Source organism: Leucopleurus acutus (genome assembly GCF_964270905.1).
Source record: "Leucopleurus acutus genome assembly, chromosome: 8".
Lineage (NCBI taxonomy): Eukaryota > Metazoa > Chordata > Mammalia > Artiodactyla > Delphinidae > Leucopleurus > Leucopleurus acutus.
This window is the reverse complement of record NC_139151.1, coordinates 59,679,341-59,702,045: the sequence shown is the minus strand read 5'-3', so window position 1 is coordinate 59,702,045 and position 22,705 is coordinate 59,679,341. Positions and strand designations below refer to the sequence as shown.

The following is a 22,705-nucleotide window of genomic DNA, read 5'->3' as shown; positions in this document are numbered from 1 at the left end:
GGCTGGCTTGAGGATGGAAGGGGACTGAGACAAGGAATGTGGGCTGCCTCAAGAAGCTGGAAAAGGCAAGAAAACAGATTCTGAGTCTCCAAAAAGGAACGCAACTCTGCTGACACCTTGATTTTCGTCCAGTGAGATTCATTTCAGACTTATCTCCAGGACTATAAGATAATAAATTTGGTTTGTTTTAAGCTGCTAAATTTGTGATAATCTGTTTACAGCAGCATTAAGGAGGATACATAGGAAAAGCTACAGTGGTTGCCTCTGAGGAGGAAGACCAGGCATGTGGAAGGCAGACTTCCTTCTCACTATACATCCTCTGGTACTTCTTGAAATTTTTATTTTCTACCTTATTTTGAAGTAAAAATCACTACAGTTGCTAAACCAGCCAACAATAGACAATCACTTCAGGGGCTATCCACTGACTTCAAAGTTGAGTACAAGTCCTCTGGCTCACCCGCAAGGCCCTCCACACTCAGGCCTCCCTACCCACCATCCGATAGGTGGCCAGTTTCTTCCAGGTCTTGAACATGCAAGGCTCATCTCTGCACATCCCACACCTGACAAGCTTCCCTCCTCCCCCCGCTGGTTTGAATTCTGCCTGTCCTTCAGGATCTGCCTCTAGGCGCCCTCCTCCATGAAGCTTTCTACAATGCCAACACTCATCATTCCCCTCCTCACCTCATTCATTATACTGTTTTTTCTGACCTTTGCTTACATTTAATTTAGTCCTGTTACCTACTGTCATGGTGTTTTCAGTGTGCTTTGTGTCTGGGCCTTTTCACCAAACCAGCACTCTACAGGGTGTGTAGTCTGAAGGAAGGGCCTGTATCTTTTCTTTCTATTCCTGTAATGCCTAGTGCCCATTTATACATGAACTTAGCAAACATTCAGTGAGCATCTACATGTGCTAAGGACAGTGCGAGGTGCTGGGGATGTAAGCCCTGCAGATCCAGACCCTACCTTGTGTAATGAAGGTGAGATCTATTAATCAGATAACTGAATAGCTACATGCTGTGGTAAGTGAGATAAAGAAATTATACAGGCTGCTTTAAGAGCAGAGGAACCTAGAAGAGGGATGCCAGTGGTCACCTGCAGGAAAATAATTAATAGTTGCTGAATAAATATGAATACTTAGAGTTGCAGTTAGATAAATCAAAGAGCAATTATTCATCAGAATCACAAAATTTGAAAACGGAAGGGAGCTTTGAGATCGCCAACTAATAATCACCAACTTAGACCAACTAATTTTATAGATGGGGATAATGAGGCCCAGTGAGGGGAAAGGGACTTATTCAAGGGCCCACCACAAGGTCAAGTTAGTGCAGGTCACCGGACGCCCAGTCAGCACTTCCCACTGCACAGGGTTCATTACTTCAAAGGGAGTTTCTGAAGGATTCCTGAAGTGGCAGGCTCCTTTCTTCTGCTACACTTATAAGAATTCATTTCCAAAATGATGTTCAGGAAGGAGTCTGTAGGATCAACCTACAGAGAGCACCTCTGCTGTGTTCTCCCTGGGACACTTCTAGGCCTCTGTGTAGAGGAAGAGAGCATGTGAATACTAGAAGCAAACTCTTTTTGGGAAGGGGACCTCAGTTCTGACCCATCTGACCCTGGGATGGGCCTCTGTTGCTATTTTGCAGGCTCTGACCTTCAGACTGATGTTCCCCTTCTTAAAACACAGTGCTGCCCTTTCTCTGTGCATTCTGCCCAAGAGCACAATCACTGGAGGGGCACGAGTGGGCTGGCAAAGGGCAGTTGGCCCTGCCTTGGGAAATCGGAATCCTACTCAGATGTTTCCAGGCCCAGTGCAGGTGGAGGAAAGCACAGAACGCAGAACAGACCTGGCCCAACTGACGCTGACCTCTCCCTCACCCAAGGGAGTCTTGGCCTCCAGCTGCCACTGTTGGCGGTGATGAGCTCATGCCGGATACCAGCCAGGCTCATCTGAGGACTGCTTGGAGCCGATTAAAGCCTTGATGAAATGCGGGTGCCTGGATGGCAGGTGGCTCTGGAGAGCTTGGGGCTCTGGTGCCCAGGCGCTCTCATCTCTAACTCAACTATGCAGTGACTCCTCTGTGTCCATAGGATCTGGGATACAGAAACACCTTTCCCTGGGGACAGCAAGGACAGTTCATCATTCTGCACTGAATAGGCCAAGGGCAGAGGACAGGACTCAGGGTCATTGAGGGCCCCTTTTAGCCCTGACCTACCATATGAACTGCAGTAATACCACAGAATTCCTCCATTCCCCAAAATGCTCCTGACTGGACTGCTGGGTCCTTCTGGATGACTAATGGCCATCACTCTCCACAGGCTTTTCTCAAGTCAAGTGACAGGCTAACATCTACACTTCAGGTCTCCATGTATATGCTATTTGCTCAGGGAAGACCTCCCTCACCTTCTTCAGACTAGATTAGGTCTCCATTACACTCTCCTAGTACCCTTTACTTTTCATTAATACTACTTCTCTCCGTGGTAATTACCTAATAATTTTGTGATTATTTGCCTAATGTCTATACTCTGCCAGACTTAAAGCTTCATAAGAATGGGGAGTGCAGGAATTCCCTGGCAGTCCAGTGGTTAGGATTCCACACTTTCACTGCCAAGGGCACAGGTTCGATCCCTGGTCAGGGAACTAAGATCTCGCAAGCTGCGTGAAGCGGCCAAAAAAAAAAAAAAAAAAAAAAGGGGGGGGAGTGCTATACTTGTTAAGGTAATAACTGGAAATCAATAAAAAAGACCAGTATGGGCAAGAGAAAGTTTTACAGGTAAGTTTTTTTTTTTGTATTTATATTTATTTTTTTTTTTGCGGTACATGGGCCTCTCACTGTTGTGGCCTCTCCCGTTGCGGAGCACAGGCTCCGGACGCGCAGGCTCAGCGGCCATGGCTCACGGGCCTAGCCGCTCCGTGGCATGTGGGATCTTCCCGGACCGGGGCACGAACCTGTGTCCCCTGCATCGGCAGGCAGACTCTCAACCACTGCGCCACCAGGGAAGCCCTACAGGTAAGTTTTTAATAGTATTCTTTAAAAAGAAACTTTTATATACAACAGAGGGGCCCCTCCTATACACCACATTAGCTATGGGACCAACTGGCTTTACAGCCTGCAACCAGTTACCCATCTAAGCCAATCTTTTCTGGTTTTGAGTGGCATGGAGGATTTTCTTTCTTTTTGTTTAAAATAGCATTATATACTATAAAGCTCACCTATTTAAAGTATACAATTTAATGGGTTTTTTTTAAAGTATATTTACAGAGTTGTGCGACCATCACCATAATCTGATTTTAGAATACCTTCATCACCCCCAAAAGAAACCCTGCACCCATTAGAAGTCACTCCCCAACGCTCCCACAGAAAACTGCTGGCATGGAGGGTTTTTAGCTCTGTGTCCAAACAACCAGAAGAAAACTTATCATCCAATCATCTGACATGATTTCTTCACCATACAGATGAAAAAAGTGATGCTACAGAGGGGCTGTGATCTGCCAGAGGCCCTACAAGGGTGAGATGGTGGCAGAGCTGGGGCAGATCATGGTCCCCAGTGCCTGCATCCTAATGGCATTGCTTTGATATCTCTGCCATGCAGTGTGTCTGTCTATCCCAAACTGTTTACCCCACTGGACTTTAAGCTACTTGAGGGCAGAGGCTATGTTCTGTTCATTTGTCTTCCCCTCCTGCCCAGGAGTACCATTAGAGCAATGATGCTTAAAGTGTAGTCCACATACTTGTGCTGGTCTGTGAACTTGGTTATTAGTCATCGGTGAGACAAGCACAGTAAGTAAGAGTAAGTGTCTGGAAACTTTTATAGCAACTTAAGAGTAATTTTGTCTGTTGAACCTAATGACAAATTTGGGCCTGTATTTTATATGCCTTTTCAAAATATATTTTTTCTAATAATTTGTTTTAATCATATTTTACAAAAAAGAAAACCTGCAGAAGACAGGTTTTTCAGATAGTTTGAGAAGCACTGCCTTAAAGCAACCCCTTCCCCACTCTCCTCTGCTTCTCCTTTTCCCTGTTTCCTTGAATCTCTTGCACTGGCTCCTCTTCTCATGCTCACATCTGAAATGTAGGTTCTCTCAGTTGTGTCCTTGGGCCTCTTTAGCTCTACAACTTTCCATGGACAACTCAGACTAAGCCAGCTTCTACCACCCCCAAGAGACTGACAACTCTCGAATCTTCTCGCCCAACTTACAGTCCTTTCTCTCCTGACCTTCAGACTCATTGTCCAACTGCCTGCCTCACATCTCTACAAGAGTGTCCCACAGGTTCCCCGGCTGGTCAACAGCTATTTATTAGTCACCTACTATATGCCAGCTGTGAGGTTTTTTCCTAGGAGCCGTGAATATGGCAGTGAAATAAAGAGACAAGGTCTTTGTGATTACAAGGCTTACATCCTAGTGGTGGGGAGAGACAGATGATAAACATGCAAACAAACATGATCATTTTAGGGACTGATAAGTACCATGAAGAAGATAAAATAAGGTAATATGACAGAAAGTGACTGAGGGGGATTCCCTGGTGGTGCAATGGTTAAGAATCCTCCTGCCAATGCAGGGGACACGGATTCGAGCCCTGGTCCGGGAAGATCCCACATGCTGCAGAGCAACTAAGCCCGTGCGCCACAACTACTGAGCCTACGTGTCACAACAACTGAAGCCCGGGCGCCTAGAGCCCGTGCTCCGCAACAAGAGAAGCCACCGCAATGAAAAGCCCGCACACCACAACGAAGAGGAGCCCCCGCTCGCTGCAGCTAGAGAAAGCTCGCGCACAGCAACAAAGACCCAACGCAGCCAAAAATAAAATAAATTAATTTAAAAAAAAAAAGTGACTGGGGGAGCTATTTTACTAGGGTGGTCAGGAAGGCCTCTCTGAGGAAGGGGCATTTGAGTTGAGATCTGAATTCCCAAGGGGGAGAGTGTTCCCATCACTGGGAGAGGTTGGTACAGAGGCCCCGAGATGGAAAGGAGCTCAGTGTGCCTGAAGGGCGAAAGAAGGTCAGTGTCACTGAAGAACCGTGAACAAGCGGGGTGAGGGAGTGGCTAGAGATGAGGTCACAGAGACAGGAAGGGTCTAGATAACATAGAGCCTTGTAGGCTCTGGTAAAGGATTTGGATTTCATTTTGATTTCACTGGTATGCCAACAGAAGATTTTAAATAGCAGAAAGACAGGGTTTATATTTTAAAAAGATCCTCCTGGCAGTTTTGTGGAGGATGGATTCATGGAGACACAAGTGGAAATGGTGAGACTAGCCAGGAAGCTGTGGTGATCATCCAGGAGAACTGCATCGTGGTCCTGAACTGGGACTAGAGTTTGACTAGAGGCAAAAAAGGGATGGTTCAAGATGTACTTTAGAGGTACAGCTGACAGGACTTACTGAAGGACTTGATAGGCAGTGTAAGGGAGAAAGAGAATTCAAGGATAACTCTAAGATTTGTGGCCCGAAAACTAGGTAAATGACAGTTATCATTTATTGAGATGGAGAAGACTTGGGGGATACCAATTTTGGGAGAAAAATAGAAGTATATTTTGGCCATGATGGCACTGAGACTGAGGAAACAACTGGAGCCGGAGAAGTGAATTAAGTGGCTAGCTATCATTTCTTTTTGAGGACTTTTAACCATGAAGGGATGCAGAGAAATGAGGTGGCAGCTGGAGGTAGATATGGGGGTCAAGGGAAGTTTTTAGTTTGCTTTGTTGTTTAAGATGGGTGATATTAAGGCATATTTTTATGCCGATGGGAATGAGCCAGCAGAAAGGAGAAAAACGATAATGTAGGAAAGACGGGATCACCGGAGGAGCAAAGTAATTGAGAAAGAGAGAGGAAATAGGAGTCTGAGACCAAAAGCAGAGGTGATCTTAGGAACTTCTTCCATTGCAGAGAAGGAAGGCAGCATACAGGAGTATAGATGCAGGTAGGCTGGTGGAAGTGGTGGTGGGAAGATAAGGTAGTTTCCTTATGACTGCAATTTATTTTCTCTATGAAGTGTGAAGTGAGATCATTAGTTTGGGAGTTGGGGAAGGCGAGTGCTAGAGGTTTGAGGAGAAAGAAGGTATATAAAAGTGTTCATGATCCAGAACAAGACTGTGATTTTACTCAAGAAGTGTAGTGGGGTGGCTGGCAGTATTGAGTGTCTGAAATTCATGGACATAAATGTAAAGTGAGTCAAGTTAGCATGGTTGTGTGATATTTTTTCCTCCAGCAATATTCAGCTCTTCAGATACAGACATGAAGTAAAAAGAAATGGGGTTTAACTAGGGCTAGTGTTTCATCAGGTGGTTACAAAGAAGGGAGAGAGAAGCAAGGGAATAGTTAGAACACTGGACCATGGAATCTAAAAGTGGGAAGGAGGGAGGAAGAAAATGTTCAAAACCGAACTGGTCATTCCTCTGCACATCCAATCCACCCATACCTCCTTCCAGTATTCCTTACCTCAGTACAAGCACATAGCATCTACTCGGCCATCCAGTCCAGGATCTGGACCTGATCTTGACTACTCCTTCTCTCTCACCATCTGATCCTAATGATTCTACTCCTAAATCTTTCTGGGATCAATCTTTCTCTCCTTTCTCACTGCAACTGCCTTGCTGTAGGTCTCACCTAGACAATTAAAATAGCTTTCAAATGAAATATTTTCCCTTTCTCCAATCATGCCCCTCCTAATATATTTTTCCCCTATTTTCTCTAATCTTTCTTTCAAGTATAACATATATACAGAAAAGTACAAAGAAGGCATAAGGATACAGCTCAAAGAATTTTCACAAGGTGGATGCATAACTAGCACCTAGATAAAGAAGCAGAACATTATGCACCTCTGAAGCCCTCATGTGCCCTTCCCCAGTCACTACCTACCCTCTTGAGGGTAACCACCATCCTGACTTCTTACACATTGGGTGATTTGTCTATTTTGAACTTTATATATTACAGTCCAGTCATATAGTTAGTACTCTTCCATGTCTGGCTTGTGTCCAGAAATGTTAGGTTGTTGAGATTCATCCAAGTCTTGTATACAGCAAGAGTTCATTCGTTCGTTTGTTCATTCTATTATTCCATTGCGTGTCCATAATTTATTTATCCATTCAACTACTGATACACATTTTTGAAACTTCTAAACCATCTTTCACATTAAACATAAATCTGATCCTTCCCTACCCTTAATCTTAATGGTTTCTCACTGGAGGATAAAGTTTTATGTCCTTAGCAGATCTTATGTTACAGGCCTTCATTATTGGTTCCTGCTTTCCATCCTTCAATTCATACCCCATAAATTCAGCTCTTCTGAACTACCTGCCGTGTACTGAATAAAGTATGCTGCTTTCTACTCCATACCTCTGAACATGCTGTTTCCTCTGCCTTTCTTCCTCATCCACCCAGTAAACTCACATGCATCCTTTAAGACTTAGTATAAACACCATCTCCTATACCATGCTTTCCCTGCTCTCCCCAGAGATTTAAAAGGTCTTTTCTTTGTGATCCATCAGCACCTTCTATACATCTCCATTAATACATCAGATAGCAATTTTTTGCTAAAATGTCTGATTTCCTCACTGACCTATGAGTTCCTTAAGGGTAAAGACCATGTCTGGATCATCTTTTATTACCCAGGTGCCTAGGCACATGGGTGCCTATGACAGGAGAGATGCTCAATAAGTGCTTGAAAAATAAGTAAGAAGACTCGCCCAGGGGTTACATAGTACCGTATGCGGGAGCTGGAAGGGGTCCTTGGAATCAGCCACACAATTTCTCCATTTTACTATGGAGGAGAAAGGTTTTGCCTAAAGCAGATAGGGTTTGCTGGTGGCAGAGCCAGAAGGTCTGATCTTCAGCCCAGGGCTCATCCCCCTTCCCTGCACTGCTGGCAAGAATCAGAGGGTGACATTTCCATAGAGGACAGCCTGGGGCAAAACCAATCCCCTCAACATCTGGCAGTGCAGCCAGATGGGCAGACAGTGAAGTGGAACAAGGAATGGAGCTCTAAGTTTCTAGCCCCGACAACAAAATAACAGGCTGTTAAAGGGAAGATATCAGCACTGGAAAGCTTCCTTGCCTCAGGCAGCAATGGTTGGGAATTTAAGGACAGCTGGTTAACACTGACAACTGAGCCCTGTACTTGGGCAGAGGGACATGGAAGGGCAAGAAAGTAGGTAGGAAAGAGGCTAAGGGAAGCCCTGGGGAAGATGCTATTAGGTTTCATAAAGCCCAGTGTTTCTGAGGTGATGAGCACTAGTGGCTGAAAAGGCAGGGGCACTGTGACTAAAAGAAGGAAGATAGCTTCATACATGAAGCTCTAAAAAGCCAGATATATTATGACACTCAGAGCAAGTGGGCCAGGAAGCAAAGACACCACATCTCCAGTGGCATCCAAATCTACAGTGGCTCTGGAGATTCCGGCACATCCAAATATGTACTAAACTATGTGCAGGGCATTGTGGCAAAGGAGGCAGGGAAAGTAAGGCCCTCAAATGACCTCAGTCTAGCAGTGGGGACTGGACCCAAATCACAGGGAACAGGGAAGACTTTAGAAGGGAGGTGGCATGAGAGCTGCGGACTGGCTGGTAGAAAGCATTCCACTAGGCTGAGAAACAAAGTCTTGAAGGGAAATGAGAGGCAGAAAGACCTGCATGAGTAAAGGCACTGAGGTAGGAACACAGAAGCGACGTTACGCTGTAGCTGGAGTATTAGGGCAGCAGTGGGAAAAAAAAGCTAAGTGAGGGTCAGACTAGAACAACTCTAAAACCAGGTTAATAAATTAGGATGGGTAGGATTCCTTTTTTTAAAAAAAAAATACATGAGCACTGGGTGCTTTTCAAGTTAATAACAGATATTATATGTAGAGTGCTTACTCTGTAGAACCTACACACGCCCATTCCTACAAAACCTTAGATGGTAGGTGGCATGCTCCCATTTCCATATGAGGAAAGAGAACTGCAGAGCGGTCACAGCTTAGCCAGGACACACAGCTATTAAGGGCAAGGCTGGATTCAGATCCTAACTCCACAGTTTATGCTCCCTCTTTGTGGTCTTTCTCACCTGGGGTTTCTCCTTTGAACCACAACTGGGAAATTATTTGAGTAATGATTTTCTCAATTCTCTCAAGAATGGTACATAACTCGTACCACTTTAGATGCCTGGGAGAGAAGTTAATTCCTTGTGTGCAACAGACGCCTTAAAACATTAGAGCTTAATTTTCCAAGGAACCCTGGTTGAGACAGGCTGCGTGACAAGAGATATGTTTTAGGAAAATCAATCTGGCAGTGGGATCACATCCCTGGGAGGAAAAAGCTGCAAAAGCACCTAAACAGCCTCGGAACTACTGGGATGAGTCAGCTCCAGGGGCTTGAGGAAGGAGGCCCCCATCTTCTCTAATTACTTGTCTTCTCAGTTGTCCTGCCCTTCCTTCATTCCTCCAACCTTTTCTTGTACTTGGCAGTCAAGTACTGAAGCAGAGCCTTCCTGCTCATAAGCCAGCAACCCAGGCAGAAGCAGCATCTTCAGAGATGAAAACCACAGAAGCCAGTGCACCCACTTTTCTGTGGAGGCTGGGGGTAGAAAACTGGCACTACTGAACTCAGAACTCTTCCACAGAAATCCATCTGGCAAACTCCTATTACTCTCCCTGATAAGGCTGAAGCACGCCATCCTCTGGGAAGCTTTCTGTAACTGATTCCACCTCCCTGCTCACCAGGCAGAAGCAGGTATTTCCTCCTTGGTATCCCCACAGCCCCTTGTCCAGGACCCTGCTCGAGCATCTGCCTGCTGTCACTGCCTGTTTCCATTTCTGTCTCCTCTACCAGTCTGAGACTCTCTCAGGGTCAGGGACAGTTTGCCAGATCCATCTTAGGATGCCCTGAGGTCCATGGTCTCAAAGATGGCAACTGGCTTACCCAGAGTCACACTACAGAGCTGAGATCAGACACACTACAGGTCTGTCTGATCCCCAAGACTGTGTTCTTTTCACTATGTTTCAGGGTCTCCCAAAGATGAAGAAGGGCCTTTCTGTGCTAAGCACCCAGCTCAACACTGAAGAGTTCAGAGGTGGTGCTATCAGAGTAGACCAGACCACCTGGAGAGGCTTCCTTAGAGGTAGATCCTTGAAGAGTCTGAGGATCTAGCTGAGAAGAGAGGGAACATGATGGTGTTTTAGGCAAGGTGGGGAAGTTGAGGGGCAGAAACAGAATTAAGAAGCCGTTAGGTAGGAGTACAGGTTTCACGGGGGAGGAATGGGATTACAGCTGCCAGGTGAGAGTTTGATTTCTTTATACAATCGTGGAGCACCTACCTGTACTAGGAGCTTTTATAGATGTCATCACTAATCCTTATGCCCACTAATCACTGTGATATTTCCCAGGTGTTACTTTACAGACAAGAAAACTGAGGCTTAGAGAGTTAAAGTAACATGTCCAAGCCAACAGAGCTAGTAGCTGGGGAAGCTGGGATTCAAACCCAGGTTGGTCTGACTCTGAAGCCTAAAGTCCTTTTTATTACTCCATGCTGCCTCTTAAGAGGTCAGAGAACTTCCCACATTACCAGACTGATGCTGCTGCCTGGACCACCCCCCACCCCCAGCTCTCACGTGGGGACTGCTGATTAGAGGGCGAGCGCGGTTGCCCCCTCCAGCTCTAACCCTCTAAGATCTGGGGGCCCTAAATCCCTGTGGACTAAGCAATTTCAAGGACAAGGGTTCGGTGTTGACCTCGTGAGCACAGGCTGGCCCTGTGTCTAAACCTGCCTTGGATCTCACAGAGAAAGCCTCTAAGGTGCTGTAGCAAAGCCGGTGGCAAATATAGGCTAAAAAAACTGGATGGTCAGGAAGGCAGGGCCTGTATTCCCTGAAACCTTCTGGACGAGGTCAGCTGAGGTCAGAAAACTTCGGAAATGTCACTGACAAGAGCCCCTAGGACAAGGGAGCAGGATCCTGCCTCTCGGTTGGCTGGTCACACACACAGGCAGACCAAGAGAGGTCAAGGGGGGAGGGAGGTCAGAAGTTGGCAAGCCTGCAGGCCCTGAGTGATGGCCACTTGTTCAGGTCAGGAAGGGAGAAATAAGTGGGTTAATGGTTTTGGCCCTTGAGGCTGGGAGGCTAGGGCAGGGGGTGTAAATGGATTCTGGGTAAAAAGGCAGGTGGGTGAACTGTAAAGGTGGGGGCTAAGGGCATCTGTTCCAAGTCAACAAGCAAGAACCATGTCCCTGGAATGGCTCAAAGGGCCAGCCTTGGCCTGGGGGGTGAGGGTGGAGGGGTGCTTCATAAAAGGCCTGTGTTTCTTCATTTCAAAGGTGTTCGATCTGGAAGGCTGGGGAGAAGGACTCTTTTTAGAGTGAATTCCCTGTCTGCTTAGGGGCTGAGGGGAAGCAGGGAATGTAAACCACTGGACAATAGCTGGGGGTATTGATTGATTTTAAGGCATGGCAGAGAGAAGCTCCATGGTGAACACTGCAATTCCTAGCTACAGATGTCTCATCGGAGAGCTTTCCAAAGGACAAAGTGAGTAGCATCTTGCTTGGGGACATTTTCTAAGTCTCTGCTTCTGAGAGCAATGAGTTCTTGCTCCAAAAGCATCAGTCATCCCAGGCGCCGTCACCACATCTGTGAGCAGTCCTGCGCCTCACAATGTACATGCCCCAGATCAAGGCACACTCTGGCTGCTCTGGGGCAGGTAGGTCCCTTGTAGGCTGGGGATATGGGCCAGGCCTGAGTCTTAAGTGAGTGTGGCTGGGGCTGATGGAAGGTGGCAGGATTTGAGGGTTACTGAGAAATCCTTCCAGTCCAATCACATGACAAGGACTAGAAAATGATCTGGGGAGGTTGGGCCAGGGAGGCAAAGGCTCTGGGACTTAAAGAACTTTCGTTGAAGACTGGGTTTTGAAAAAGTGATTGGCTGCAAAGGACAGGTGGCAGAAGATACAGAGAAGAAAATCACACCTCATTTAAAAGAATCTATTTCAACCAGTCAGAGAAGAACTAAAATGGAATGGACTCCTAGGGAAGAAGTAGGATTCCCTGAGTCCCTGAGAGAATCCAAGGAAATGCCAGTCAGCCAGCTGTTGGAGAGGTTTCTGCCAGGAGAAGAGAAGTCAGGCAATCAGGGTAACCCAGAGGACTTCTGAGGATCCTTCTAGCTCCCAGGTTCTATGAAGAATGACCACTGACAAGGAATACCCTGGCGTCCAGGCCCAAGTGAGGTTCCCTAAACCTTTAAGAAGTGTAAGTGAGGGCATAAACAGGCAGTCAATGCCTTACTCACTCTGGGGCCTGGGCACCACACATCCTGGCAAGATGCTTCCCTCCCTATTCCAAGGAGAGGCTGGAGTGGGATGAGGGAAAGTGACTGCGTGGGAGGCATCTGACAGGGTGGCAGGTAACTCTGTAGCGGGCCTGGACAGGACCAGACTAGCCTGAGTCTGGGGATGGTATGTATTATTCCTCCAATTAAATCAATGCTCTCTAAAGGAAGGGTATTCAATCATTCAACAAAGAGTTACTGAGTGCTTACTGTGTGCCAGGTACTTTACCAGGTGCTGGGAATGAATCAGCCATGGTTCTTGCCTTTGCTTTCAGGGAGCTCAGAGTCAGGTTAGAGAAAAGGCTACTGAACACACAAAAATAATTCCAGATTGCAACAAGTGCGATGACAGAAAAGAGTAGGGTACCATGACCCAGAGTAACAGAAGGAGCCTAATTTAGACTGGGGTGGAGGTGGGATCAAGGAAGATGTCTTTGAGACTGGGGTTAGTAGAGATTTGAAGGGTCTCCCCCTTGGTCCACCAGCCCTGCTCTGGAGGTCACAGGGAAGAAGACAGGACACTTTGGAGGAGAGCAACAATCAAGAAAACTCTCAGAGCATGTGCAGACAGGCAGGATGGCATGGTACCTCACACAATCACAGGCAAAGAATGCACTCCAGCCACATGAGGGCATATCACACATGCACACGGCCACTCTCATGAAGTGCAGGCATCCTCGAGGCATTTCCAGCTCTAAGAGGGTAACAAGGCTCTGGGGAAGCATGGCATTTCCAGGGTAGAAAGGTTGCTAAGTCCTTACCCTCTTTCCCTGTCCCCCCGCCCCGCCCCATTCACCCATGACCTCACCTCCACCAAGCAGCTCCCTGACGGTGCGGTAGTCGTCGGCAAGGACAGCATAGTGCAGGGCTGTGCAGCCCTTGAAGCTGGCACGGTTGTTCAGCCGGTTGTTGAAGTCATCCTCTCGGGTGACCAGGACTAGAGGGACAGCAACACAAATCCTTCCATTAGCAACAAATGCCATGAGCTGCCAACCTCGTCTTCTTTCTCTTGGCATTTTAATTCCCTCATTCACTAATCTACCTACTTACTAAACATATAATGGCACCTACTATGTGCCTGGCCATCTGTGCTGGGAAAGAGGAGGTAAAACAGAGCCCATCCACAAATGTTTACTGACATCCATTATGTTGATAGGATTCACTTGGGGACACGGAAATGAATCAGACATGGTCCCTGACCTAATCTGACAAAGGAGGCAGACAGTAGACAGATGTTTACAGTATTGAGATAAATGCCATTATAGGTATAACGGGATGATATAGAAAGCCAGAAGGGAGCTTAGCTCAATTTGGGCATGGAGAGGATCTCAAAAGAGGACAGTCTTGAAGGGTGAAGAGAAGTTATCCAGGTGAAGAAAAGAAGGCTAGGGTAAGACTCGGGACAAGGGACTTCCCTGGTGGCACAGTGGTTAAGAATCCGCCTACCAATGCAGGGGACATGGGTTCGAGCCCTGGTCCGGGAAGATCACACATACTGCAGAGCAGCTGGGCCCGTGCACCGCAACTACTGAGCCCATGGCGCTGGAGCCCGTGAGCCACAAGTACTGAGCCTGCGTGCTGCAACTACTGAAGCCTGCGCACCTAGAGCCCATGCTCTGCAATGGGAGAAGCCACTGCAATGAGAAGCCCGTGCACCACAACGAAGAGCAGCCCCCACTCGCTGCAACTAGAGAAAGCTCACGCACAGCAGCAAAGACCAAATGCAGCCAAAAATAAATTAAAAAAAAAAAAGAAAAAAGACATGGGACAAGTCAGGAAAGAGACAGAGGCTGTTCTTAGCAGAACAGTAACATACCTCCTCTGTGCTCTAAAGACGTCTACAATCTAGTGAGTATTTAATATTTCGTAAAGAACTTTTAAAATTTATAAAAGCCATTAAAAATTTGAAAGTACAAAGAAGAAAAAGCATCATTATCTCTGCAACTTGAGAAACTGCATTTAGTATTTTGGTACATGTCCTCTGATATCTATATCTACATCTATATCTATAGGTATAGCTATACCTGCATATATATCCTACAAAACTGGAATTTACTATATTGCAATTTTGTAATCTGCTTTTTTTCCCTTAATAAATGTACTGTGAACATTGTTTTTGAAGGTAGGAAGAATAAGCATTTCATGTGTCAAAGAACCAAAAACCCCCAGGCTCACTCTAGTGCTAATATTAGTGACTCTCTCTCTCCAAATTGATACAAAAGAACCTAAAACCAGTTGCATCACTCTAGGTTAGGTGACCACACACGTCCTTGTTCACCTGGGACAGTCATGACTTATGCTTTTTGTCCTGAATGGTCCCACTCTGGACAATATTTGGAAGGCTACCCAACCTCTGGGTCCTCCCTTGGGAACTGAGCCCCCGTGGAACGATACCTATGCTGCTTAGGTGATGGGGTTTCTTTCTGCCTCATGCAGAAATTATTGGAGTTCTTGCCTTATGTTCCCTCCTGAGCTTAGTTCATTGGAGGAGGAATTTGGTTCCTACCTACCTGTACCCACTCCTCCCCGAGTCCAGGGCATAGGGCCTGCAGAGGGCAGGCTCCTCCTACCTCCCACTGGATAAAGGCGTGTAATTCATAACCTTGCCTATGTAGTCAAAAGCACCAGACAATTCTGAAACCATTCTTTTCCAACCTGTCTTGGAATGGAATCTATGCATTTTCCCCTCCTACAAAACTGAACTTGCTATTTAAAGTCCCAAAAGCCAGAAGACTGTCATGCCTTTTCCTAATCCTAATAGATTTCACTTACTGACCTTCCTCTACTCTGGCTGACATGGTCATTTCACACAATCTATTTAATTCTCCTAACTACCTTATATAGTAGGTATTATAATTCCCATTTTATAGATGAAAGCTAAAGCACAGAGATCATAGAGCTAATAAGTGGTTAAGTGAGGATTAGAACCCAGGTCTAATCTGAGTCCTCACCCTTTTTCCCCATCACAGCATGCTGTCACTCTCATTTTGCAAATGAGGGAATCAGAGCCCAGATCCCAGATGTTCTGGTCCCAGCCTTGGCTCCTACTCCCTCTTCTTTCCCTGCTCAAGTGAAGGTGCCAGCACACTCTCTGTGGAACTTGCCCTAACAAAGATCAGCCTGAGGTTTGTAGCTAATACCGGATAAGCTTACTTAGGTGGAAGCATTTCAAATGTTTGGTCAAAATGAAGTTGTTGGAGTGTGTAACTGGGGAACAGACCACACTTTCTTGTGGTCTGGTGAATCAATGGTCCATCAGCTCTTCTGTAGCAGTCAGAGGCTCTCCTGACTGATGACCCCCACCCCTGGAGTGTTATCTGACCTTTCCTGGAGCAGGGAAAACAGGAAGAAGGCCTCTGATTAGCTAACGTGTAAGTCTGTTGTGCAATGGCATCTGCATTTTTCTCATAAGAGCCCTTTAGGATCTAACTCAGAGATTAACTCTTGGTCACGAACAGTCTCATCAAATCATGGTAAGGGATCTTGTTTCCAGCCCACTGCAGATTAGAAGAAGCAAACTAGAAGGCTAGGGAGAAGTCTTCAGAATCAAGTACGCTGATTACAATCAAGTGCTGACCTGGCAGGGAGGGAAAAGAACAGCACAATATAAAGCTGAAAGAGGAAGCCACAGAATACAGTGCCTCAAGAGCCCCTAGGGCACCACTGAATTGCCACGTAGGACATTAACTGCTAGATATAATGATGAACCTGACGAAAAGTGATAGCTGGTTCAAGAAAGCAGGAAGGGTATAATCCATTTTACAAAGAAAATATATCATTCATTCAAAATATATCATTAATGAACACCAATGCATGGTAGCTTCTAGAGATATACTAATAAGACACACTTCTTGACTCTAAGAAGTTAACAGTCTAATGCAAGAATCAGACCACTGAATGGACAAATTATAACACTGTTTCACGAGTGCAAGACAGAGCTATACACAGGGTGCCTACCATAAAAAAGTAGATGAACTCAAGGGACACAGCTGGTCTATTTGGTTCAGGGACAAACATCAGCAGAGTGGCAGTGTCACAGCCCAGCTAATAAGGAATGTCCATGAAGAGGGCCCCTGCTCCCCTCTGAGGTCTCATCACTTACCATCCCCTTCCTAATGCTCTTTCTTGCCTCTTGGATTTTGCAAATACTATTCCACACCCTGGAACATTTCCCCCTCTCCCATGCCTTCAACTGACTAACTCCAATTCACTTTTAGGCCTCTGATTAAAAGTCATTTCCTCTAGTGATTCTTGTTGAGTTTGAGGTAGTTACTCCTCCCAAGAGCTTCCCTAGCACTTTAGGCATCTCCCAATTATGGTATTTATTACCCACTCCACTGCAATCATCTGTTTACTTGACTACATTCCCCACTAGACCAAAAGCACAATAAGGACAGGAAGTGTGACTGTCTTCCCCACAGTTGTATCCCAGTGCCCAGTACGGTGTCTGACCATAATTATGTGCTTAACAAATACTTGTTGAATCAGCAAATGCATACCTAATACATAAATAAGGCCCTAATATTACCTTGTTTTGGGAATAATAATAATAATGCCAGCCAGCAGTATTTAGTAGAGGAAGTAGAGTGCAGCTGTTAAAAAAGTGAGCTCTGGAGCCAGACCACTTGTGTTTGGGTCCCAGTTCTGAATTTACTGACTGTGTAATCTTGGGTAACTCACCTAACCTCTCCATGCCAAGTTTCTTTACCTGTATGCAGAGACGATAACAGTGCCCTCTCATGGGATATTGTAAGGACTGAATGAGACACTGTGAGTAAAGGGGCTTGGAACAGGGCCTAACAGTACCTCTTAGTCAATGTCGGCTATTATCCTTACTGTCTAGTCTTGTGCTTCCAAAAGTGTATTCTCTCTGTGAAAAGAGGTTTGGGGAACCCTGCATGCACTTTTCCCCTCCAAAACGCACAGTTGTGAGTAAGAACCATCGTTTAATTTGGCATTACTCAGCAGTTTTATGTCTGACAGCCTCTTTCCACCCAATCCTTGTTAAAATCCTGCAGTACTGGTGTTCCATGGAACACTCTTTGGAACTGGGTTGTGCATAACAATCTGTAAAGCACTTCATTTACTTATTTATTTCAGAACGACCCTGTGAGGTGGAAGTTCACTCTCCCCATTTTATAGATGGGAAAGCTGAAGTTCAGCAGGGTGCCACAGTCAGTCAGCGGTGGAGCTAGGACCCAGTCCAGGTCAGCTAGGCCCATTTCATGCTCTTAACAGTAAGCTGTTTTCCCCTCATCGCCCAGTTTTAGAAGCCCTGACCCAGGATATCTTGCTGAACTCCCCAGATCATTAGATCTCATACTCTTCTCTTTAAAAAAAAAAAAAAAAAAAAAGACTAAAGGTGGGAAGGAGGTGTGTGCAGCATGCACCCTCATGTTCTCACTTGCTCTCACAGAGAAAGCAGAAGCAAACCCACAGAAGCTAAAGTGACTCATCCAAGGCTGGCTCACCAGCTGGCCACCACCGTGGTCTTTTGAGGCCCGGCGTTTACAGCTGGTCCTCAGCCAGTGAACCATCCCCTCCCCAAAGACATCTACCAGCCTGTCTCCAGCACAGGGGGAGATGGGCTCAGGCTCCTGCTTCCCCTCCAGGCCAGCCATTCCTGTCCCTTCACCCTTGTGGCCACAGGAAGAATGACAAAGCATTACTTTGTTATCCTTCTGCTCCCACCTCTGCCTTTTGATGTTGCAAAGTCTATGGCACGGCGCCGTGGCCAGGGTCAGTCTGAGTGCCGAGGCAGGTGTGCACCTGATGTACACTCTGCAGGATTCCCTGCACTTAGCAGTGCCAAGGAGTTAGCAGAGGTGAAAGTTGTCCCCAAAGCCCTTCCTATAGCTTGGCCACTACTCAGCACTGCTGAAACTGCAGAACAAAACTAAACAAAACAAAACAAACCACTGCCTCCCACAATAAGAAACAGTAATTTAAGGTAAAGGAGTCACACAGTCCTGAATCTTAGCTCTGCCACTTACTAAGTTCTTCTATCTGTAAAATGGGCACAACAAGCAGTAATTTAAGGAATACTAAATATTTAATTATTATGAGAATAAAATCTGATAACAGATTTTTAAAAACATTACCACAAACATTCAGTAATGCTGTTTTCTCCCCTGGGGTAGGCACTGGGGATGCAGAAGTGAATCAGACATGGCTTCTGTCCTCATATTGCTAAGACTACTGGAGGAGACTGAAAAAAGGCATGTGGGGCAAAATGGGTGGTCTCCAGATAACAAAAGCTTTATTATCATTGCCTTGTGTGGAGGAAAGGTAACCCTAGCTAAAAGTCTCTCCTTCAGGCTCAGCCTCTACCCGCCACGCCCAGGAACTTATGCCATCTAATGTCATGGAGTGTGTAGCAGTGCCTTTAAAAACATGAGCATGTCTCCATGAGAGGGAACCTTTAGGACTAACCTGACAAACACAAGGATAACCTCTTACATTTGTGCAGCACTTTACGGTTTAGAGAGCGCTTCAATGCAATTGTTTCCTCACCCCAGGTCAACCTAGGACAGATAGGTCAAATATTATTCTATTGAACAGAGGAGACAGAGGTAAAGAGGTTGGATGGCCTGCCCAACTTGGATTGCTAATTGGTGGTGGACCAGGACTAGGTCCTGAGCCCATTTGGCTCCATCATCCATATTGCACAGCTTCGCCAGTGCCCACAGGCTCAAGCCTCACATACCCCAGCATCAGCGGACCTGGCTTGAATCTCAGGGACTAAGCTAAATTCTTACCAAGAGTCTCCAGGAAGAAGCCTCTGGGCTCACAGCTCCCTCCCCACAAGGTGTTGTGTATCTACCACCTCGTTAAATCCTCACTCCTACTGCCAGCATCGGCAAGCTGCCTCAAATTCTGCGGGCACTGTCGGCTCTGCCTCTTGTGTTTATCTTCAGCCAAGGGATGGGGCAAGAGGGAGACTCTCTGTGCTGGGTCACCAAGAGACCATCTCTGGGGAGGGCAAGGCTCTTTATTTCCTTCCACAGCCTGGATGATCCTCCTTCCTCTCCAAATCCTAACTGTTCTTTAAAGCCCAATTCAAGGCCTCCTCTTCTAGGAAGTCCTTTCCTCCCTGCTCTGCCCTGGATGCCTATCATGTTGATTGTGTGTATCCATTTACCACTTACTTATTGATCGTCTTATAACAGCTTTTGTAATACTTTCTTGTGTTAAAATTTCCCTTCTGACTCCCTAATTTCCTCATGGATGACAGAAACTAGTTCATAACATTTTCTGTATGTATCTCACCCAGCATCACTTCAGTATTTCACTTATCTTTAGCAATGAGCACACAGGAGCCTTCATTCACCCCCTGCCCTGGAGCACACCACTACTGAGCACCTCAGCACAGTGAGTGCTATGAAAGGCATGTGCGCAAACTGTCTGATGGCAGCAAAGACAGGGCACATGTCATGTGGCTTGGGGAGGAATCTCCCAGAAAAACTATCTGGAAGATGAGGTAGAGAAGAGTGTTCCAGGAAAGGAAGTGGTGCTTGCAAAGGACAGAGGGTGAAGGCTGCATTACCTGCCCATACAAGAAACTGGGAGTCCTTCAGCAAACTTGGAATGCTGAGTGAAGGCAGGTGGAGCAGTGGGCACAGATGAGGTTGCCCAGGCAGGCAGAGGCCTGATCCTGAGAGGGGTTTGGACTGTATCCTGAAAGCTATGCGCAGGCAGTGGTTTTTGTTGATGAATTAAGCAGCATGGGGAGCAGCAAAAACAACAGACCAGGAGAAAAGTGAACTGGGTTCAAAAATGGCTTTCACTAAACTTGATATGTATCTCAATCCCTCCATGTCCCAGATCCCTTATTTTTTTTTTTTTTTTTTTGCGGTACATGGGCCTCTCACTGTTGTGGCCTCTCCCGTTGTGGAGCACAGGCTCCGGACGCGCAGGCCCAGCGGCCATGGCTCACGGGCCCAGCCTCTCCGCAGCATGTGGGATCTTCCCGGACCGGGGCACGAACCCGTGTCCTCTGCATCGGCAGGCGGACTCTCAACCACTGCGCCACCAGGGAAGCCCCTCAGATCCCCTATTTTTAAAGTAGAGGAGTTTCTTCACATCAGTGGCTCTTAAACTTTAATGGCAACAGAATCACATGGGTAACTTGTAAGAAAAAAAAAAAAAAACAGTTGATTCTTGGGCCCTCGCTTCAGCAATTTAGATTCAATAGGCAGGGCCTGGAAATGCACAGCTGAAAAAGCCCTTTGTGTTGTTCCTCACAGAAAACTCTGAGCAGCACTGGACTAGTCTCTGAGGGTCTGGTCTCTGAGGGTCCTTCCCATTCTAATCTTGTCATGAACACAAGAAAGATGCAAGGCTGGCCAAACCCATCCCACTTCCAAATGCCTGATCTGCTCTAGGGAAGCCAAGGATGTCTAGGCACCAGAATGTTCTTCCCAAGGCCCATGTTTAGAAAGTTAGAGCAAAGCCCCCAGGACACCAAGTCTTGGGATACTGGAGACATCCAATATCTCACTCAAACCTCCTCTCCCTGCCAAAATCCAACTGGAATTAGGTCTTTCTATAGCATATACTCTAGTCTTTTTCCTTGTTTATCCAGCAAAGTGTTACGTACTTTCCATGGGCTGGGCCATGGCAATATGAACAGGCTCTGCCCTCAAGATCTTATAAATGCTACAAATAACATCAAAAGAATCTATCTTTTACCAAGTATCTCTGAAAGGAAAGAGTTCAGAATATTGAGCTGGAAAGACCTGGATTCTAATCCTGGTGACTCTAGAAAATTATTTCATCCCTCTGAGCTTCAAATTGCTCACTGGTAAAATAGAAGCATTAATATCTTTGCATTGGGTTGTTGTGAAAATTGAAATGATGTGATATAGTGAAGGGCACAGGAAATGGCTGCATCTAGGAAATGGTGATTTTTAAATTAACATGTCCTCTGCTGTCCTGGAACTTGTAATATATCCATATTCCTCTGTTTGACTTTCAGAGGCTCTCCTACCTGGTCCTAATGTCTCCAAATAGACTTCCAACTCCTCCCTTCCTGCTGGAGAGACCCCCCTCCATGAGATGACCCTGGTGATCCTACCATGAATCCTCAGTAGGCAGCACTGTGTATTAGGAAGAGCATAAAGGTCAGAGCCAGTCAGACTGGTAAGCAAAACTCACTGTATGACTTTGATCAAATTAACATCTCTGAGAATCTGTTTTCTCATCTGCAAGATAGATATCATCACCTATCTCACAAGAGTCAATGGCAAATCCAATTAAAAAATGGACAAAGAATCTGAGTAGATATTTCTCCAAAGAAGACACACAATGGCCTAAAAGCACATGAAAAGATGCTCAACATCATTAGCCATCAAATGCAAATCAAAACCACAATGAGATACCACTTCATATCCACTAGGATGGCTAAAGTGAAAAAGACAGGCAATAATAAGTGTTGGTGAGGATGAAGAGAACCTGGAACCCTCATACATGGCTGGTGGCAATTTAAAATGATGCAGCCTCTTTGGAAAAGCCTGGTAGTTCCTCAAAAGGTTAAACATAGAGTTACTATATGACCCAGGAATTCTATTCCTAGATATAAACCCAAGAAAACTGAAAACATTATGTTCACACAAAAACTTGTACACAAACATTCACAGCAGCATTATTCATGACAGCAAAAGTTGAAACAACTGAAATGACTCTCAATTGATGAACGGATAAACTAAATGTAGTATAGCCATCAATGGAATATTATTCAGCTAAGAAAAAGGAATGAAGTATTGATACATGCTACAACTTGAATGAACCCTGAAAACATGCTAAGTCAAAAAGAATTCAGCCACAAAAAAAAGATCACATATTGTATGATTCCATTTATATGAAGTGTCCAGAATGGGCAAACCTATGGAAACAGAAAGTAGATTAGTGGTTGTCTAGAGCTAGGGAGAGTTGAGAGATGTGGAGAATGATTGATAATGGGTATGGGGTTTCTTTACAGGGTGATGAAAATGTTCTAAAATTGATTGTGGTGATGGTGGCACAAATCTTGTGAATATACTATAAACCACTGAATTACGCACTTTAAATGAGTAAACTGTATAGTATGCAAATTAAATCTCAATAAAACTGTTACACTAAAAAATGTAAAGAACTGAGCACATTGCCTGATGTAGTAAGGATGCAATAAATGGTAATAAATTTATTATTGTGTCCTTTCCTCTTCTTGATGCCACTCTAACCATGGCCAGAATCACCTCTTACACTAATACTGAAGAATATGTCTAGCTCACTGAAAGGAGCCCATTTCATACTCAGTGAAGGGTCACAGGTGAGTTCTGAAGGCTAATATCCCAGGACGAAGAGTCTTACATAAATATATAACTCTTGGGGGACTTCCCAAGAGTGAAGTTCTTTAGTGAATGGATGTTACGCTTGT

At 45.6% G+C, this 22,705-nt stretch overlaps 1 protein-coding gene across 2 annotated transcripts in view; it reads right to left on the bottom strand.

Moving 5' to 3' along the window:
* Positions 1-22,705, bottom strand: part of CLPB (ClpB family mitochondrial disaggregase) — a 145,739-nt gene that overhangs the window by 56,287 nt on the left and 66,747 nt on the right. For both annotated transcript variants that reach the window (XM_082844678.1, XM_082844677.1), the window contains one exon: positions 13,097-13,225. In XM_082844678.1, coding sequence (XP_082700804.1) covers positions 13,097-13,225 — 129 coding nt within the window. The remainder of the gene's footprint in view (positions 1-13,096; positions 13,226-22,705) is intronic.